This window comes from Lithobates pipiens, unplaced genomic scaffold (genome assembly GCF_037356315.1).
Source record: "Lithobates pipiens isolate NorthernLeopardFrog02 unplaced genomic scaffold, aLitPip1_a1.2 Scaffold_8, whole genome shotgun sequence".
NCBI lineage: Eukaryota > Metazoa > Chordata > Amphibia > Anura > Ranidae > Lithobates > Lithobates pipiens.
Genome location: NW_027507903.1, coordinates 388,206,749 through 388,228,519, shown reverse-complemented (window position 1 = coordinate 388,228,519; position 21,771 = coordinate 388,206,749). Strand labels below are relative to the sequence as shown.

At 43.1% G+C, this 21,771-nt stretch overlaps 1 protein-coding gene across 2 annotated transcripts in view; it reads right to left on the bottom strand.

The window, feature by feature from the left end:
• STING1 (stimulator of interferon response cGAMP interactor 1) overlaps positions 1 to 21,771 on the bottom strand; it is a 463,207-nt gene that overhangs the window by 320,750 nt on the left and 120,686 nt on the right. For both annotated transcript variants that reach the window (XM_077473929.1, XM_077473928.1), the window contains exons 2-3: positions 17,491 to 17,741; positions 13,269 to 13,455 (exon numbers count right to left, since the gene is read on the bottom strand). In XM_077473929.1, coding sequence (XP_077330055.1) covers positions 13,269 to 13,455; positions 17,491 to 17,741 — 438 coding nt within the window. The remainder of the gene's footprint in view (positions 1 to 13,268; positions 13,456 to 17,490; positions 17,742 to 21,771) is intronic.

Sequence of the window (21,771 nt, the reverse complement as noted above, 5' to 3'; positions counted from 1 at the left end):
TCAAAGGAAATCCCACATTTTGGGTTGTCCCCAGAAAAGTAATAGAGGGAACATTTTCCAATGGACACACAGGAGGCAAAAAATTAAAAATACTGACAGGAGTTATTACCTTCCCTTATTCTATCCAAAATGAAAAAAAGTTTTGCCTATAGTTCTACTTTAAGGCAAATAGACTGTGCACTTTTCAAGTTGCTCCAGAGCTTAGTAAATGAGGTAAAGCTTTACTTTACAAAGAATACCCAAGCACAGGCAGCAAATAAAAACATTTTTGATAGCACATGGCTGAATGATGGAAGTCAGCAGAACTCCCCCTCATTTACTAAGCTCTGGCGCAACATCACTTGCAAAGTGCTCACTCTATGTGCCTTTAGTAAATCTACTCCATTACTTTTAGTACAGTGGGTATAGAAAAGAATCACCACCTTTAAAATAATCACATTTTGTTGCTTTGCAGCTTGAAATGAAGACAAACACTGTTTTTTTTTTTATCCAGTTGTATTTACTCAGTGCAACATATAACACCCAAGTGAAAAATAGAATACCAACATGTAAAAAAATAAAAAACAGAATCACTGTCTGGTTGGAAAAAAAAATCACCCCCTCCTAAAAATGACTTGTAAACTCAATCAGGTGTAGCCAATTACTTTCTCAATGGCAGACAAAGCAATTTGACTTTTCACTATGATCAGCTGTGTTAATTTAGATTAAAAAAATATATCATTCATGAGATCACAAGAAATAATAAAGAAATCAGTTTGTCAGAACTCTGTGTGAATATAAGCAGCAAAACAACTTTATAATTCTAGCATTATAAAGAAGAGGAGAATGTGCTGCATTGAAAGATTTCAAAATTTGCAGCGTGACGAATGTGCTATCTCCATTACGAACGCTAGTTTTACCAGACCGAGCACTTCCATCTTGTACTTGATTCAGAGCATGCGTTTAATTTTGTCCGTCAGAATTGTGTACACACACTCGGAATTTCTAACAAAGGATTTTGTTGTCGGAAAATTTGAGAACCAGCTCTCAAATTTTTGTTGTCGAAAATTCCAACAAAAAAATGCCTGATGGAGCCTACACACAGTCAGAATTTCTGACAACAAGCTCCCATCGAACATTTGTTGTTGGAAAATCTGATCGTGTATATGTGGCATATGTCTAGCGAAAATCCAATACAGCTCACCATCCAATTAACACCATACCTACAGTAAAGCATGGAGGTGGTAATATCCTGTTATGGGTGTGTTTCTCTGCAGCAGGGACTGGAGCGCTTGTTGTCATGATAAAAGGAAGATGGGACAAAATACTGCCAAATTCTTGAGAAAAATCTGCTGTCCTCTGCCAGAAAGTTGTCAATGGGAAGAAGTTTACCTTCCAACAGGGGCATGATTTTTTTCTATATCCACTATAAATCCATTCCATTATATGTAGTAATATCTATCTATTTTCTCTTGTCATTTTACCAGATTTTTAGACTTTTAATTGTGAATATGCAAGCATATACTGTATGTCATTTACTGCAAAAAAAACTTCCAATCTCTCCAAACATAATGCAACATACATGCATATCACAATAGTCTAGTCCAGGGATATGCAATTAGTGGACCTCCAGCTGTTGCAAAACTACAAGTCCCATCATGCACTGCCTCTGTGTGTCATGCTTGCGGCTGTCTTGCTATGCCTCATGGGAATTGTAGTTCTGCAACAGCTGGAGGTCCACTAATTGCATATCTCTGGTCTAGTTCCTTGTTAGAACATATGTCATATGTAGTGGGGATACTTTTTCCCAATTATTTTTAGAAATATCTTCCCACTGACAAGTTCTCACCAACACCATTGATCTTTTTATCTATCTATAAGGGGTAATTCTTCCCAGTGACCACAACTGTAAGGAGCATTTTTTCTCACTGACCATCACAATAATGTATCATGAGTTGTAGATATAGTAATGTTTAGCAGGGGTTTCCTGAGACTGGAAATTTATTTCAAGGATTCCTTTATGTTAAAAAGGTTGAAAAAGGCTGCTTGAAAGTGTAACTAATGGCATAACTTTCTTTTTAATTTTGGATAGAATAATGGAGGGTTAGAACCCCTGTCAGTTATTTTTTTTTGCCATCTGTGTCCCATTGGGGAAATTTACATTCACTTCCAGCCCATTGCCAAAACAGGAAGCGAGTAGAAATCCCTGCAAATTACGGGAATCCTTTGTGGTCCCCAGGTCACCAGAACTAGTGTCCCATTGTAAAATTTTCCCTCTAGTACTTTCTTGGGCAGAAACCAAAATTTGGGGTAGAGACTACTCAAAATATGGTATTATTTTGGCTATTTAATTACCGCATGCATTTATTTATTGATTTCATTCTGTGAATTGACTTTAATGCCTTTTCATGCTGTATTTATTGAGCGCTTTGCGGTAAATACAGAAAAACGGTATAGTGAATGGACAGTTTCAGAAGCGCATGTGATAATTACGGAAAATGTGTCTGAACATCTAAATACTGCATGCTATCTGCTTTAGTGAATGGATCCCGATATAATTTATAAATATGTTAAAAAGTGAGGATCCCAACACTGAACCTTGGGATACACCAGTAATAACCTTAGACCATGCAGAGTATAAATCCCTAATCTATTTTTAGCCAATTTTCGATCTATTTATAAACTGAATTTTGAATGAAAGCATGTAGATTTTAATTTACACATCAGCCAACATGTGGGGAATGCTTTGGCAAAATCCATTTATACTGGGTTTGATTTACTAAAACTGGAGAGTGCAAAATCTGGTGCAGATGTGCATGGTAGCCAGTCAGCGTCTAACTTCAGCTTGTTCAATTAAGCTTTGACAAAAATACCTGGAAGCTGGTAGAGTTGGACGAACAGTTCAAACTGAGCTAAAATTCGGCCCAAACATTGCCTGTTCACTCATTCTGTGATGTTCGCTGCACAGTGCATTCTAAGCCCGGATTAGGCAAAGCTTTTCCCAGTCAGGGCACAGTGAATAGTTAGTTGTTAAGGAGTGGGCCGGGAAGCCAGGAAGTCCTCAGCTGTCAACGGGCTTCCCCGCTGACAGCTGAATAAAAAAAACTTTGTCAGCAATACAAAAATGTTTAAAAAAACACCATGGGGTCCCCCCAGTCCACACCAGGCCCTTTGGGTCTGGTATGTATTTTAAGGGGAATCCCCTCCAACATTAAAAAAAATGGCGTGGGGTCCCCCCAAAATCCATACCAGACCCTTATCCAAGCATGCAGCCTGGCAGGCCAGGAAAGTGGGGGATGAGCGAGCCATACAACCATACAAGTCCACATGCCATCAACAACTTTTTGGAATCTGGAAGCCCACTTCAACAAGGGGCCCCCAGGTCCCAGCCCCCCTCATGTGAATAAGTAAAGGTAAATTATACACCTATCCATTCACGAAACAATTTTTGACAATTCCTTTATAAAAAAATTAAAAAATGATGTCCCCTGATGTAGATCCATTCATTCCGCGGTGGCGGCAGGCGTCATTATTGACGATGGATCTACCTCAGGGGACAATGTTTTTTTTTTCATTTTTATTAAAGGAATTGTCAAAAACTTTGTGTGTTTTTATTTCTTTTTGACACTTTTTTGGTGAATGGGTAGAGGTACTATGTACACCTTATCCATTCACATGGGGGGTGGCATCTGGGACCCCCTAGTTATAGTAGGCTTCCAGATTCTGATAAGCCCCCTGCCTGCAGACCCCCACAACCACAGCTTAAGTTTGTCGGGTAGAGGCCTTTGTCCCCATCAACATGGGGTGAGGGGGAAGAGCCCCCTGCACCAAAGCACCCTCTTCTCATATTGAGGGCATGTGGCCTGGTATGATTCAGGAAGGGGGGTGCTCGGTCATACACCCCCTCCTTTTCTGGCCCACCAGGCTGCATGCTCAGATAAGGGTCTGGTATGGATTTTAGGTGATCCCCACGCAATGTTCTTTTAATTTTGGCATAGGGCTGCCCTTAAAATCTATACCAGATCCAAAGGGCCTGGTATGGATTGCAGGGGGCCCCCACACACTTTCTTTTTACACTTTTTAATGCTAGAAATGGTATTGTATTTCTTTGTAAATATAAGGTTTGCTGCAGCAGATTCTAGATATGGTACAGATGCACTAATTTACAGGCAGACTAAGGGGACCCACCAGGCACTATATTTAAAGGAATTTTATATTTTTATTATTTCATTTTAAGCATCATTAAAATCACTGCTCCTGTAAAAACATTCGTTTTTTTTTCATTTTTACATACCCCCCTGGGCAGTAGCCAGGCCTGTTCCCTTTATATGGCCAATAACTTGTATATAAGCCTTCTAAATGTGCACTTTTGATTTTTCAAGTTTGGGTCCCATAGACTTTAAGCCCTTGTACACACGGTCGGAGATTCCGACGGAATGTGTCTGATTGGACCGTTTTGTCGGATATTCCGACTGTGGGTGGTCTCCATTGGACTGTTTCCATCGGAGTATCCGACTGACCAAGTTTTCCAACTTGTTGGTAAAATTTTCCGACAAAATGCTCCAATCAGACATACTCCGATCATGTGTAGAGAATTCCGATCGGACAAAGTGCCACGCATGCTCAGATCAAATTTCTACATCAAAGCTATTGGCTACTAGCCTGAATGTAGTCCCGTCGTAACGAAATAACGTCATCACGTTCTGAACGATCGGATTGTCCGACAACTTTGTCTGACCGTGTGTATGCAGCAGTTTCGGACAAAATCCGACGGATTTGGTTTTCGGAATGTCCGACCGTGTGTACAAGGGCTTATAGGATTCGGATCTGAAATTTTGGGATGCCTGAGAGTTCTGGCTCAAACAAAACCGGGGGTTGTTCAGTCCAATTCTACTAAATGGTTTCTATGCAGAGCTGCACCAGATTTGTTTGACAGCCTCAGTCTTTTGTGAATCTATGCTGACTGCTGACTGATCCTTTTTTAATTAATAGGCACTACATTGACCTTACGCCAATCCAGTGGTACTATGCTAGTCATTAAAAAGTCTCTAAAATCTAGAAACAATGGCTTAGATTTACATCCAAGGGTCCCCTCTGTTATACCATCTAATCCAGGTGCTTTATTCATCTTTATTTTGTCTAAATATTTTTGGGCCATGTATTGACATGGCCCAAAAATATTTAGACAAAATAAAGGTGAATAAAGCACCTGGATTAGATGGTATAACATGTAAAATTATTTAAAATTTTACTGATTTTCTTTCTTTTTTTCAGATTTTCAAATTTTATGAATGAATGAATAAAGCACCTGGATTAGATGGTATGACATGTGCACTGTCAAAAAATCATAATTTTTTTGCTTTTTTTGGAAATTAGAAAATTTGGAATTCGGAATTCAGAAATTTGAACATTTGGATTTCTGAATTTCGGCATTTTGAATTTTTGAATTCTGAATTTCCGAATTTTTGAATTTTAAATTTCCAAATTTTTGAGTTCCGAATTTCTGAATTTTCAGAATTTTGGAAATTCTAAAATTTGAAAATCTGAAAAAAAGAAAGAAAATCAGTAAAATTTGAAATAATAACTATTAAATTATAGGCATTGGAATTTCCTTTCAAATTTGGCTGTTTGGGAACCTAATGCCGCGTACACACGTAGCCGTCTATCCGACGGACTTAGTCTGGCGGACTTCCCACCAGACTGCCCGTTGGACTTTGCGAACGGGCTACTTGCCCACACACGGCACTTCTTCAGCGGACTAATACGGCGACTAAGTCCGCCGTACTATCCGCCCTACTTTTGAAATGAGCGGACTCGCCCACGCACGCGGAGAAAAGTCCGCTCATTTCGAGCGCGTCTCCAGGTAGGCGGGGCCCGCGAAGGAGACGTCGCTGGCCCCGCCGCTTGGTATGGACTTAAAGGGGAACCCCAACACCGAAAAAAAATCGGCGTGGGGGTCCCCCCAGGTCCACATCAGACCCTTGTCCGAGCACGCTACCCGGCCTGCCAGGAAAGGGGGGACGAGCGAGCGCCCCCCCCTCCTGAGCCGTACCAGGCCGCGTGCCCTCAACATGGGGGTTGCCTTGAGGAAGGGGGGCCGTGCGGCCCCCCCACCCCAAAGCAGCTTGTCCCCATGTTGATGAGGACAAGGGCCTCTTCCCGACAACCCTGGCCATTGGTTGTCAGGGTCTGCGGGCGAGGGGCTTATCGGAATCCGGGAGCTCCCGTTAATAAGGGGTCCCGGATACCGGCCCCCCACCCTATGTGAATGAGTTTGGGGTACAATGTACCCCTACCCATTCACCTGAAAAATAAAGTACAAAAAAAAAACACAACACACAAGATAAAATTGTTTATTGCACAGCTCCGGGGGTCTTCCGTTTTCGGGGGTCTTCTCGCCGGACTCCTCCGCTATCTTCTTGTAGCTCTTTTGCTAGCAGAGGAGCCCGGTTTTCTTCCTCTCCGCCGCCCTCTTCTTCCGACTTCGGGGGTCTTGTCCCCCTCTTCGGTTCTTCTGCCGGGCCACCGCGCCTTCTTCTAGCTCTTTTACAGGCGGTGGCCCAGTCTTCTGTCGCCGCTGCCGCTGTCGCCGCCTTCTGTTCTTCTGTTCTCTTCTTCTTCTTCTTCAGATGTTGCCTCGCCGAGTCCTCCGCTCACAATGACGGTGACCGGGCACGCGGCGACTTATATAGGGACATCCCGTATGATGTCCCTGCCCATTATGGTGTCACAGTCCAAGAGGATGCTGGGACTGTGACATCATAATAGGCGGGGACATCATCCGGCGATGACAGGCAGAGGAAGAGGTGGGCCCTGCCGCAGGGGTGGTAGGGGTAGAGCAGGAACAACAGGCTTGAGCCAAAGTGGGAAATTGCAGAAGGTGCGTTCGATTACGTCAAAGGACGCACCAGACTTGGTTGAGTGGCTCACTCAGCCTTACTCTTTTGCACCCTCACTCTCTGCTGTGTGCACCCCCAAAGACACTACCACCACCACCATATACCCTCCGCTTGAGTCACAGGAATTATTTTACGATCCATCATAAGACATTGCCGATGCGCAGCCACTCTTGGCATTGGATCAGGAAGAGGAGGTAGCAACAACCGCCACTCAGCAGTCTGACGACAGTACCCAGATCAGCCCAAGGAGGAGGTTGGTCCCCGGTGTTGCTGCCTACTCCGAGATCTCTAATTATAGCGGTGGGGAAGGTGACGTTGATGATGACGTGTCTAGTGATGTCACGTGGGTGCTCACAAGAGAGGAAGAGAAGGGGAGTTCAGAGGGAGATATGGACCAGCAGATAGGGAGGAGAAGCAGGCGGAACTTAGATTGCACAGGAGGGACAAAGCAGACTGCTAATGTATCAGGAGCGAGGCATCAACCATGTACGGTCACATCTGGTGCTCCCAGGATGCCAGCACATGGCTCCGCAGTGTGGGCTTTTTTTAACATGTCCGCTGCTGACAATAGTGTTGCCATCTGCTATCTTTGCAGTCAACGCATAAGTCGTGGTAAGCCCAACACTCACCTAGGGACGACCGCCTTAAGAAGGTACATGAGCTGCCATCACCAAGCCCAGTGGGAACAACGGAACCCACAAAGCCACATTCCAGGCTCTCACCGTCCAGCCTCGTCTTCTACTTCTCCTTCTCCTCTCTCCTCACAATTGTCCTCCACTCCACCTTCCATCATGCCGTCCTCACGTTTTTCTGGAAAAAGGCAGGCTTCCGTGGGCCAAATGTTTGAGCGTAAAAAAATTATGACGCCGGATAACCCTCTTGCCCAAAGGTTGACGGCTGGCTTGTCAGAACTGATAGTCCGCCAACTACAGCCATATAAACTGGTGGACTCGGAGGCCTTTCGAAAATTTGTGGCCATTGGAACACCACAATGGAAGGTCCCAGGAAGGAAGTATTTCTCACAGAAGGGCATCCCAGAGCTATATGGCCATGTTCAGCTGCAAGTGAATGTATCTGTGGCACACAGTGTCGGTGCTAAGATACATCTGACCACAGACATGTGGTCTAGCAAACACGGCCAGGGAAGGTATATAACTTTAACTGCCCACTGGGTGAACCTTCTGACGGCCGTCAAGCATGTAACCCTTGGCACCCGTGTAGATTTGGTTTTACCGCCATGAATTGCATGCAGGCCTGGCTCTTCTTCTCCTCCTCCTACTCCATCCTCCTCCCTCTCCTCCTCGGCTGACTCCTCCTTTTCCGCTGCTAGCGCCTCTTCCGCTGTGCCGCCCAAGATCCCCAGAACCTATTCGACATGCCAGGTGAGACGTTGCCATGCTGTGCTGTGTCTGTTGTGCCTGGCAGCCAAGAGCCACACTGGCCCGGCACTCCTTTCAGCTTTGCGTGCACAGGCAGATCAGTGGCTAACACCGCTCAATTTGACAGTTGGTAAAGTGGTGTGTGAGAATGGTGCCAATCTGTTTAGCGCATTGAAACAGGGCAAAATTACACACGTGTCATGCATGGCACACGTCTTAAACTTGGTCGTGCAGCGATTCGTTGTCAAATACCCTGGGGTCCAGAACATCTTGCGGCAGGCAAGGAAAATCTCGGCCCATTTCAGAAGATCTTACACGGCCATGGCTCGCCTTGCTGACATTCAGCGGCCAAACAATCTGCCGGTCAGATGTCTTATTTGCGATTGCCTGACACGATGGAACTCAACGTTCTATATGCTTGATAGGCTGCTCCAGGAGAAACGTGCAGTTAATGACTACCTGTACGAACTCTATGGCAGAACAGGTTCTGGGGAGCTTGGTTTTTTTTCACCGCGCCCGGTGGCTGCTCATGCGCGATGTATGCAGACTTCTGCGGCCATTTGATGAGATCACCAAACTGGTCAGTCGCAGCCATGGCGCCATCAGTGACATCGTATCTTATGCCTTCTTTATGGAGCGTGCATTACGTTGTGTCATTGATCAAGCCGTGGAGGAGCAGGAGCAGGAAAATGAAGAGGAGTCAGAGGAGGATGGTGCCGGGGCGGATGAGGAGGAACAAAAAGAGCATGCTTTAAACCTTTCTGAGATCCTTGTTGTTGTGCGTGGATGGGGAGAGGAGAACCAGTTCCAGTTTAGTGCAAATGGGGGCCTGCATTAAATTGCGTGTTTTAACAGGGACCCCCGTATAAAAAGCATAAAGGTCAAGGACCAGTACTGGGTGGCAACGTACTTAGACCCCCGGTACAAACACAAAATGGCGGAAATGTTACCACTGTCACAGAGGGCTGTCAGAATGGAGCACTTCCAGGCCTTGCTTCGAGAAATGCTGCATTCTGCTTTCGCGTGCGCTGGCAGAGGAGAAATTCCCACTCCCAGAGAAAGAGTTGCGGGTACCAATCCAACAGCGCCTGCAAGAAGAGGGCAGTTTGAAGATGTGTTGGTGACTTCTGATATGAGGTCATTCTTTCAGCCGACCCATCGACAGGTCTCATCCGGATCCAGCATCAGGGAACATCTAGATCGACAGGTGTCCGACTACATTGGGTTAACGGCCGATGTGGACGCTCTGAGGAGTTATGAACTCCTGGACTACTGGGTGGACAGGCTTGACCTCTGGCCAGAGCTTGCCAAATTTGCAATGGAACTTTTGGCTTGCCCCTCGTCCAGTGTCCTGTCCGAAAGGACTTTCAACGCAGCAGGTGGGATCGTGACCGATAAGCGCACTTGCCTAGCTTACGACAGTGTTGACTACCTCACATTTATAAAAATTTATGAGGCATGGATCTTGGAGGAATTCAACACGTGACCAGTAGACCATGTATATGCATAACTCTATAAACGATTTATTTAATCTAGCACACAGACCTTTTTTCTACCTTTGGCTCACTTTCTTGTACAAAAAAAGCACACCGTACTATATGCCCGTACCCTCCTGTTTGAAGAGGTTGAGCGGTGTCATATTTTTGGGTCCCGCAGCGAGTTGCTGGTATCAGTGCTGGTGTCAGTGCTCACTATCTCGGTGCTGGTGTGGCGTCAGTGCTCTCTATCTCGGTGCTGGTGTCAGTGCTCTCTATCTTGGTGCTGGTGTGGTCTCAGTGCTCTCTATCACAGTGCTGGTGTCAGTGCTCTCTATCTCGGTGCTGGTGTCAGTGCTCTCTATCACAGTGCTGGTGTCAGTGCTCAGTCTCTATCTGGTTTCAGACAGTGAGGGAGATATCAGCGGAGAAGCCAATCAGCAGCCAGTGCCAGCACCATGGCTGAGGATCAGCACTGGACTGGCACCTCCAGACAACCGCAGTGGAGCCCTGCATAGGCGGGCAGAGGGAGGGGCTCAAGCACAGGTTGGCACACTGGGACACTGGCACAGGACTGCACTGCCCTGACTGTGGCACTGATCATCTTCTGCACCCCCTTCATAGCCTGGTCTGACCTTGCCTCTCCTCCATGGCCTTCATGCGCTCCTGAATTGTCAAAATTTCACAGATAAAAAAAGAATGCTTTTCGTTGTTGATCCCAGATTCACTTAATACTTTTGTTATGTCAATGTCCATGTTGTGAGACTATGTGTGCACAGCTAGTAAGTATTTTGTGGCTGAAAATATGACCTGGAGGTTTTTAAGGTTTGCCTGCCATTAAAGTCAATATGGTCCACTGCGAACCTTGCGGTTCGCCAGCTTTTGGCCGCGTTCGTGGTTCGCGTTCGCAAAACGTCCTGTCGGAAGTTCATCCATCACTACTTGGCAGGAGGGAGGGGCCAGGAGCCCCTGCAAGGGATCCAAGAAGAGTAGGATCTGGGCTGCTTTGTGCAAAACCACTGTACAGAGTAGGTAAGTATAACATGTTTGTTATTTTTAAACAATAAAAAAACAAGACTTTAATATCACTTTGTCTAATTTTTCACTTGTGTTTTGAGTATCATTTTTAGTAGTACAAACAGTACTATAATTGGCAATAATTGTGTGTAACATGGACATCTCCTGCATTTGCCTGCAATAACCTTCCCGCCATCCTCCCCCATTCAACCCTCCATTAACGTATGCCTAATTTGTCACCCTAAACTGAAAAAAACAGCAATTTTCTTGAAATGAATCAAAGAGTTCTCAATAAATGAATACAGTAACTTGTGCCACTCGGTGTATGTCCTCAAATGTAATAGTAATAAAATAAAAGTAAATGTGGCAATACTTTCAAAGTTCTATAAAATAAATATGCTAATAAAAGTGCTTATACTAGAAGTGCTATCTATAAGTGCTATCACAGATAAGTGCAAACAGCAGATAAATCCATGAAAAAAGAAAGAAAAAAAAGTCAATGAATAGAAATATACAGTTTCAATAAATGTTCATTAATAAAGTGAAATTAGGGAGCCTGTTTTTAGAAACTGCACATATAAGAGAATCCCAGTTGATAGAAGAATGTGAGACAAACTGTGTGATGATCCAAGTGCAAAATGAACACAAAAAATCTTGGTGTTGTGGTCACACTCCCCTGCACCATCCAGAGTCCACCCAGTGTGTCTTTGCAGCTCACCTCAGGTAAAGACCACAAAGATCTTGCAGTGCTATTTGGTGTATAAAATATTGCTACAGGTCACCGTGTAACCTCCTCTCATCCAATCTCAAATTCAGGATAGGATATGTAAGGCAATTTAGATGATCAGTAATGCCTTGTACACATGGTCGGACATTCTGACAACAAAATCCATCAGATTTTTTCTGCCGGATTTTGTGCCAAACTTGTCTTGCATACACACGGTCGGACAAAGTTGTTGGAAAATCCAATCGTTCAGAACGAGGTGATGTTCGTTACATACAACGGGACTACATAGAGGCTAGTAGCCAATAGCTTTGGTCTCGTAATTTAATCTGAGCATGCGTGGCACTTTGTCCGTCAGAATTCTCTACAAACGATCGAAAAAGTCTGATCATATTTTGTTGTCGGAAAATTTTAGATCCAGCTCAAACTTTTTCCATCGGGATTTCCGACAGAAAAAGTCAGATAGAGTCCACACATGATTGGATTTTCCGACAACATAATCCGATCTGACCTTTTCCGTTGGAAAATCCAACTGTGTGTACAGGGCATTACTCTCTCAATGGACCGTAATACATCTTCCTCTCCTCCACTCAGTAAGAGCCCTCCTCTGCTGCCACTACCAGCAATGTCTCCTCTCTACTTCCTCCTTACTCACCTATCACTCTGAATTTCTTGTCTGTGCCTGTACCTTTGCAGTCTTTACCTGATGTGAGCTGGTAGGACACACTGGGTGGACTCTGTATGGAGCAAGCGATTGTGACCACAACACACCAAGAGTTTTTGTGTTCATTTTGCACTTGGATCAACACTCAGCTTGTCTCACATTCTTCTATCAACTTGGATTCTTTTATATGTAAACTAACTCTCTAATTTTACTTTCCTAATGAACATTTATTGATATATTCCTATTCACTGACTTTTATTCATGTATTTTAACATGTACTTTGACCTACAGGTAAGCCTAGATTAAGGCTTACCTGTAGGTCCAAGAAATATCTCCTAAACCTACATGGTTTAGGAGATATTTACTAAAAGACAGTGACAGCTGTCTACGGTGCATGTGTCGTAGACAGCAGCACACAGGCGCACTATCGCTGTTAGCAGCAATATGCCGTTAGTGGCGGCTCCTGTGCGCATGTGCCGGAGTGACCTCATTGCTGCTCCAGCGCTGAGAGTGGCTGGAGCAGCAATACCCGGAAGAAGATGGATGCTCCGGACTACAGGGGACAGCGGTGACATCACTGGCTCCTGTGTCAGGTAGGTGGCACATAATGGGCTACTATGTGATGCATAGTAGCCCATTATGCTTTACCTTTGCAGGGAGAGAAAGAGGAAGTAAACCCATCAAGGTTTACTTCCTCTTTAAAGGGATGGTTTATTTGTATTTTTGCATATTTACCTGTATTTATTAATATTTTTAGTATTTGCAGCACTGGTGATCTGGGTTTTCTTTCTTTCTTTTTTCATTAATTTATCTGCAGTTTGCACTTATCTGTGATTGCACTTCTAGAATAAGCACTTTTACTTCAGAAGCATATTTAGGTAGCGCTACATTTACTTTTACTTTATTAATTATAGAGTTATTGTCAACTTAACCACTACATGCTGATGCTGCCAAATTTGTCTTGGGTATCAAACCATCAATTACTTTTGGTTGTGAAAGGGTTAAACATGAGAATGAGTAGATATGAATATCACAAGATTCATTATTATATAGCTGGAAAATAATTAATAAACAATAATTGTATCCTACAATTTTCAGTTTTTACAAACATAAATGTATTGCTTGCCATACCTGAAGTCCAAAAAGCCTGCACAACAAATTACATAGGAACAGCATGACCAGGTTAATCACGGAAGAGAATCTCTGCAACAGATCTTCATCATAAAAGATATAGCAAATAGCACTGGTAGAAATTAAAATATATATGTTTCTCATACAGAAGCTTGCTTTAAGTGCTCTCAGGTATTCTCCATTATACCTAAGAAAATAAAAGATACTTATATATTATTTTTAGTAATTAAATTAAATCAAACATGCAAACACTCTCTAAGGTTTCTATACATTTTAAGGCAGTTATACAAAAAAAATTAAAACATATTTTGTGCAATTGCAATGGCCTCTGTACACATGCATTTTCCACTTGTACAGACAGTTTCTTTAGTGCCCACTTTGCTAGAGTGCTTGATGTATGAGACTTACACACGATCGAACTCTCCGCCAACAAAACCGTGGAATTATTGTCCGAAGGACATTGGCTCAAACTTATCTTGTATATACACGGTCACACAATTGTTGACCAACAATTACGAACGTAGTGACGTACTAGACATACTACGAGGTTTTTCAGCTCTTTAACCCCACTATTTGGGCTCCTTCTGCTAATTTTGTGTTAGTAGAAGTTTGCTGAGTGTTGATTCACCCTTTTCATTTTGAAATTTTCAGTTTGTTTCTGGTTCGTCAACCAGACATGTTGCGGAATCGGAGGAGTAACGTGTTATTTATTATTGGTCTTGGAGTTATTGCTTTGACATTCTTTTTTTGGTTGAATAATGATTTGATTTGGTATACTTCTATATTTTTGGATGCATAGAATGCACTTTTTGGTTAAGTTCTGTTGGCAGATAGCATGTCTAATTGTATTTGTTTTATTTTTTTAATGCACAATAAAAAAAATTGTGGAGAATAATACTTGGCTGTGTTTTACTTAAAATGACAGTTTGGGAGTAGGCAGTTACATTTTAGAAAACACAATGTAAAATTGACAAGGGGCACCAACATAGTTGTAGCTTTGATCCTAAAAACTACGGGATAATGGTGTTGTGGTAACTCGCCCCAAATAAAAAAAAACATGATAATATTATTCTTGATATCACTAGAAAAAAAAAGCCTTTGAAAATGTGTTTGCAATAACTCCATCAGTATCCCCAGCAAAGCAGCTTCATTATTATCCCATTACAAAAGAAGAGAATTGTGCGCTGCATTTGGAGATTTCATAATTTGCCACGTCACGAATGTTAATTCTCCATTACGAACACTGGTTTACAAGACCGACGTCTTCTGGATCATCCTTGCTTCCGAGCATGCTTGTTTGTCTAAAGACACGCTCAGAAAATCTGACAACACACATTTGTACGAGAAAAATTTGAAAACCTGTTTGCCAAAATTTGTTGGCTGGAAAGTCCAACAACAATTGTCCGATGGAAAATACACACGGTTGCGTTTACTGACAACAGCCTGTCATCGAACATTTCCCGTCAGAAAGTCCGATCGTGTGTACGGGGCTTAAGTTTTCTAATGTATCAAGTGTATATAGTATCATTGCTGACCCCTGATCATGCCTGAACTCTGCATTGACTCTAAATTAATAGTGAACTCACCTCCTATTTACTCCTAGTGCAAAAAAACACTGACACAGCTGCGAGCTAGAATTACCAATAAAGGGATTTCTACTAATGAAAAAAAAATATTAAAGAATATTTCAACGTAAAAGTTTTTTTCAAGTTCAGAGTAGGGAAGTATGACCAGAGGCACCCACTAGCATTGGGCACCTAGGGCATGTGTCCCACATCTCCCGTGAGGTACCCTAGGTCTCAAATGCCCTAATCCCTGGCAGCTGCTGTTGCAGCTAGCGTTTCTCCCTGCCAGCTGCAGCTTTCTGTCTTCAGAGCCAAAAGAATCTTCCTCTGGATTCCTCTTAGGTTCTCACTGGTCACACGACACACACAAAAGGAGCAGCCTGGCAAGAAGAAAATCTCTCAAGCTGCGCTGCATTTGAAGCCTGTAAATTCATTGGGGATTGTACTGGGGACAGACTGACCTGGGGGAGGGGGGTAATTAAGATTGGTGCTGGGGTGAGAAGATTGGTGCTAGAAGGGGGTTTTGAGGGGTGGGATTTATGCTAAGAGATAAAATTCAGGGGGGAGGAATAATTTGTGCTAGGGGAGGTGGAATTTGGGGGGAAAAGATTTGTTCTAGGAGAGTGAAATTTAGAAGGGGGGCTGGATTGCTAAGGGAGGGTTTGGAGGGGGAGGGATTTGTGCTGGAGAGTGAGATTTGGGGTGTCAAGCATCTGTGGTAGTGAGCAATTGTGGATCGCCAACTTGGGGTTCCCCAGGGTGTGGAGTCTAAGCCCCAGCTGAGGATGTGGAGACTAATCGCATGTGCAGAGTACAAACAGCAGGAGACAACAGGAAGACCAGGAGTCAAGCTGAGGTCTGGACAGGAAGCAGACAAGCACAGATGGTAGATGAACCTGTCAGTACATGAGTAGTTAGACACAGGATACACAAGTGGCAGCAAACAGGAGCTCAGAGAACTGTGAAGTTGCTCAGGCAAGGCGGACAGATAAATAATGTGCAAAAATAAATCTGCAGGCTGGACCGTGCTGGGTGGATTTGAGGGAGGAAAGAATTTGCGCTAGGAGAGGGAATTTGGGGGGGGGGATATTATTTGTGCTGGGAGTTGAGATTTTGGCAGGGAAATCATTTGTGCTGAGGAAGTGTAATTTAAAAGGGGGGGCTGTGCTAGGAGGGGGAACTTGGGGGGACTTGTGCTGGGGGGATTGAGACAGGAGAGGATTTGTGCTTACTAATATATACCTAATGTCCTTCTGTTCCTACTGTTTCCTTGTCCTTTCCCTTTTTGCATAAAGTAGTATTATAACCAATAGAGCCTAGAGTTTACTTTCTTCAAAAACCTGTGTCAATCATCTAATATCAGCTATTTGTTACTGCTGCCAGATTCTGGCTTTTATTAATAATGTACTAAAATATCAACTAATACACCTTAAAGAGGTCTGTCTCCCTGCAAAGGTAAAGCATAATGGGCTACTATGCATCGCATAGTAGCCCATTATGTGTCACTTACCTGACACAGGAGACAGCGATGTCACCGATGTCCTCTGTAGTACGGAGCGCCCATCTTCTTCCAGTTGTCTAACGGCGATAGCATGTGCCGTAGACAGTGGTGCCTGACTTATAGTAAATACCTTCTAAACCGTGTAGATTTAGGAGATATTTCTTGGACCTACAGATAAGCTTTAATCTAGGCTTACCTGTAAGTGAAAGTGATTTGTAAGGATTTACAACCACTTTAACAATCTCATTCAGTTTTCCATGGACCAAAATGTAGTAATCTTACAACTGTAATTTCTGCTCCCAGCTCTGGCCCAGCTCCATTTATTTGAACTTTGGGCGAGAGTATCTTTGCCTTGGGGGCCAAGGAACACTATCCCTGCACAGACTTACATATACTTTAAACCGGGGGCAGCCCGTCCATTAAGGGCACGTCGGTGCCACCCCCCCATCCACCCCCCATTGGTTGATGGATCGATTCATGCATAGCATGAATTTATCCACAGCCACCGCGGCTACCTCCTATTCATGCATCTGGCCCCTTTCAGGACACCGGGCACATGAATTACAGCGGCAGGGTTTTTTTTTTAAGCACCTGATTAGAGCCACTGGCTCTAATAGGCTTCAAAATAGGGTGTACTCAGAGTGCAGAGCATTGTGCTAGGAGACCACCCAGGTGTGTTAGAAAAGCAAATGAATATTCGCTTTTCTAACACTGAAGTGCCCCTCTGACAATCATGAAGGGCGGGTCTGATACTCGTTTGCTGATGCGCTGAAAGGTTAGGCAATCCTTTTGGACACCGAGGAGGAGGGGGATGCACGGCAAAAGGTGCAGTGATCCACACCACAGGAGGAATAAGAAAGTCGCCAGACACGCTGCCTTCCCGCTGCCTAGATGGGTTAAGTGCGGGGGTTTGATGTCCCGGCTGTCCCGACCGACCAGGGGAAGGGGGGCTGTTTGCTGCCCCCCCAAAAGAAAAAAACACAAGCCGCCACTGCTTTAAACAAATGTGTACCTTTAATAATAATATGTTTTAATAAGGTCAGTGACTTGAAATGTGGTATTTTATGACTATGCTAGAATGCTACAGAAACTAGTTAAATGATTTTGATTCTGAAATGTAAAAAATAGTAACTATTGCATCATTTACTGTGACTACCTGGTATGCACATGGGTGATCTCTTCAGAAAATTCAGAGAGACTGACAATAAACTCCCAAGCTTGAGAGATTATGAAATGAATTGCCATGCCATAGACAACTTGACTACCAGTGTAATTGTTAATTCCATAAAAGTATAAAATGATAAGGCATACAAAAATAAAAAGAAAGATGGCTTTAACAGCTCGGTTCCCTCGAGGTTGTGGAATAATGGAAATAATTTCAGATTTAGGTTGTATCTTGGGAGCCATCTGAAAAAAAAAAAGAAAAACACCCATTAAGGTTATCGGCTTCATAAATATCGTATTTATGAAAATAGAGGGAAAATTATGGGGTGGTGTTATATGTTGATATTTACCTGACTGCCTCGGAGGGGGGGGGGGCGCGGGATTACGCAGATGGACAGCACAGCACAGCCTCACCATTGCCAGATTACACAGATGGATCTCCAGTTTATTCTTTGTTCAGTCACACACAGCCTCGCCTCCTGGACGGCTCATAGGCTACACATCATATGTCCCGGCATTGGACCGGTGTTCTGTCTTATGAGCTGTCCAGGAGGCAGGATTGTGTGTGACTGAGCACAGAGTAAGCAGAAGATTCATCTGTGTAATCTGGCAATGGTGAGGCTGTGCTGATGGGCAATAGAGAGGCTGGAGATAGGCACAAATCAAGCTGCATTGATGGGCAATAGAAAGGCTGCAAATGAGCATAAATCAGGCTGCATTGATGGGCAAGAGAGGCTGCAGATGGGCACTAATCAGGCTGCATTGATGGACAATAGAGAAGCTGCAGATGGGCACTGATCAGGCTTTATTGATTGGCAATGGAGAGGCTGCAGATGGGCACTGATCAGGCTGCATTAATGACCCTTATTTTGCTTCAAAGTTCTTTCTTTAAAATGTAAGTTTCTTTCCTGAAACTTCTCTCTTAAAAAATTGATTTTTCCTATAGCTTACCTGTAAAATCCTTTTCTTGGAGTACATCACGGGACACAGAGCACCATAATAATGACTATCTGGGTTATATGCCACCTACAGGTGAATGGACAATGGCAACCAATAGACAGGAATTTCACCCCAGATAGTCTGTTTACCTTACAGCAGTAATTACCTAGTATATTCCACAGGTGTTACTGACACCGAAGGATCACTCTTCACATTATCACCAGATGTGGTTTATCTAGGAAGGCTTCACTTGCTGTTCCCATAAGAACTTTCACTTCATTTGCACTTTGCACTTTGGACCTTGATTTATGTCCATACACTTATTTATTTATTTATTTATTTTGATAGCTATATTGCTACTATATGTTTTCTTGTGATTATTGTTGTTCCAGAATAAATTTGTATTTTATGGATCAGAATTTTTATTATCCACTATAGTCACCTTTTCTTTTTATATTGTTTTGTGCGCTATTTACAGTTGCATGAGATTTTGTACTGGAACGCCAGCACTTTATGCACTCTTTGTGTATGAATTTGCACTTAGTATATGTCTTTTTATATATTTATTTGATCTCCATATAGGAGATACGGTGATAGATACATATTTGTTTATTTTACATATAGCACTTTATTATCACGAGATTAATTATTGAGAATTGTTTGACTCATACAGTGTCTGCAGAACCCTATATTTATATCTACTACCCCATAGTAGCGCGGGAGTACTATTTATATATATATATATATATATATATATATATATATATATATATATATATATATGGCATCTGTTGTTACCTCCTTCCAGGTAACCGGTAAGAAGCATTTCCCCTTCTACAGATTCTCGGATATTCTCCACCAACTGAGGCTCTGACACACTTTTGGCGACAAACGCTTTGGAAAATCTAGTGCCTGAATCTTCTTGTTCCAGGACGATAGGATACATTTGCACTTAGTATATGTCTTTTTATATATTTATTTGATCTCCATATAGGAGATACGGTGATAGATACATATTTGTTTATTTTACATATAGCACTTTATTTTTACGAGATTAATTATTGAGAATTGTTTGACTCATACAGTGTCTGCAGAACCCTATATTTATATCTACTACCCCATAGTAGCGCGGGAGTACTATTTATATATATATATATATATATATATATATATATATATATATATATATATATATATATATATATGGCATCTGTTGTTACCTCCTTCCAGGTAACCGGTAAGAAGCATTTCCCCTTCTACAGATTCTCGGATATTCTCCACCAACTGAGGCTCTGACACACTTTTGGCGACAAACGCTTTGGAAAATCTAGTGCCTGAATCTTCTTGTTCCAGGACGATAGGATACAGTTTTGCAGCAGTTTCAAATGAAACTGAGCACGGGGTACTGCTTCAAATTAAGCCACCATCTTCCCCAACAATCTCATACGAAGGCGAATGGAAGGACCCTTCTTTGCCCTGACTCCTTGGACCAGCTCCTTTATGGTGCTGATCTTTGCTTGGAGTAAAAACACCTTCTTCAAGTACTCTAATCTTCTGGTGAGCGGGGAAAATAGGTACATGCAGGTATGCATCCTTGATGTCGATTGATGCCAGAAGCTCTCCCTCTTGTAGGATGGATACTGATGATCGGATTAATTCCATGCAAAAAAAGAGCAAATCTTCAGGAACCGGTTTAGATCTTTGAGATCTAGAATGGGTCTGACATCCCCATTTGTTGTTGGTACTATGAAAAGGTTTGAACAAAACCCTGACCCCTGCTCTTCCACGGGAACCACCATGATCACTTTTTGCAACAAAAGTTGGTCTAACGCTAGAAAGAGAGACTTCTTTTTCTCTGTATCTTTGGGGACATTTGACCTGAGGAAAACGAGGAGACGGGAATTCTCAGAACTCTAGTTTGTACCCTAGAGCTATTGTGGAGACCACCCATCTGTCCTGAAATTCTTCCTGCCAGACCTTTTGGAACTGCAGAAGTCTTCCCCCACTTGAGTGAGCGGGGGCGCCCCTTCATAAAGAGGCTTTAACATCCTGTCTTGTGGGTTTCCTCCCCCAGGACTTCTTTTATCCCTGGGGTTGACCCTGAGTTTTACCTCTTGAACCTAATGGCGGAGGCCATCGTGACTGCCTGGAGGCTGATGCCCCTGGCACTGGAGAAAGAGCCCGTTTAAATGAGGGATGTTTACTCTTTTTCTTAATTGGCAAAAGGGTACTTTTCCCACTTGATATTTTTGGGATATATTTGTCCAAATCCTCCCCAAACAGCTTTTCATCGCAGAAAGGAAAACCAGCCAGGAGCTTTTTGCATGGCGCTTCGGCTGACCAACTTTTTAACCGTAACATTCTACGCATATGTACCAACCCAATGGTAAGGCGAGAGGTTTGAAGAATAGAATCTTTGATTGCGTCAATTGCAAAGCACCAAGCCGCTGGCAGCTCAGCTAATTCCTGGGCTTGCTGCTCAGGGAACACCTTGAGTACCTGTTTCAAATGGTCTCTCAAGGTCTGACCCAGACAAGTCAAACTTTTATTCACAGAGGATATAGCAGCGTCAATTGCTGGTATACTCCACATCTTAGTAAATCTTTCCTCCAAACTTTTTATGAGGAAAAAAGTGCTTATCTGGGTAATTCCACTCAGAATAGATAAGCTTTTCTAGTAATGGACAGGAAAGGCACGCAAGGCTTGCAGAGTGAACCCAAACAGGAAGTGGGCTCTTCAACCGACTCCGTTAAGGGTAGCTTTAATGTCAGTAAGAGAATGCACCAGCAACTTCTCAGCATGTGAGATTCCTCAGAAGAGGAATCATCAACCTGTTCACGGTCCCCTGAGGGTGATTCATCTTTCCCCTCCCACAGTTACTCTGTTTGAGGATCCTGGGTGGTAGAAGGGGACCTAATGCTTTTTCTTCAACTCTGTGAAGATGTGATTAAAGCTACTAATCTTTTGTATAAACATATAATATTTGGGCAACTAAGCATTACTTTTCTTCCACTTTCTATTTCTTATTTATATTCATATATGCACCTATATAATAGTACAATATTGTAACACAACATTTCATCTATTCACTTAGAATATCTTGACGTGGAACACTTAATTTATATTTTATTATATTTCATTATTTTTAGGTGTGGCCACCTAGGGTGTGCCAAGAACCTCCTCTTCTGTTCCTCTGGTTCCCCTGGATAAACTCCAGATACTGTCAATTCTTGCAAGTCAACGATCGATGCCCCTGTGAAGTCATTTTCCTCTCCCCCCCCCCTTCTTTCCCCCAGTTTGGTGGGTGGATGAAGTGGGTTAGAACAGCAGGGCA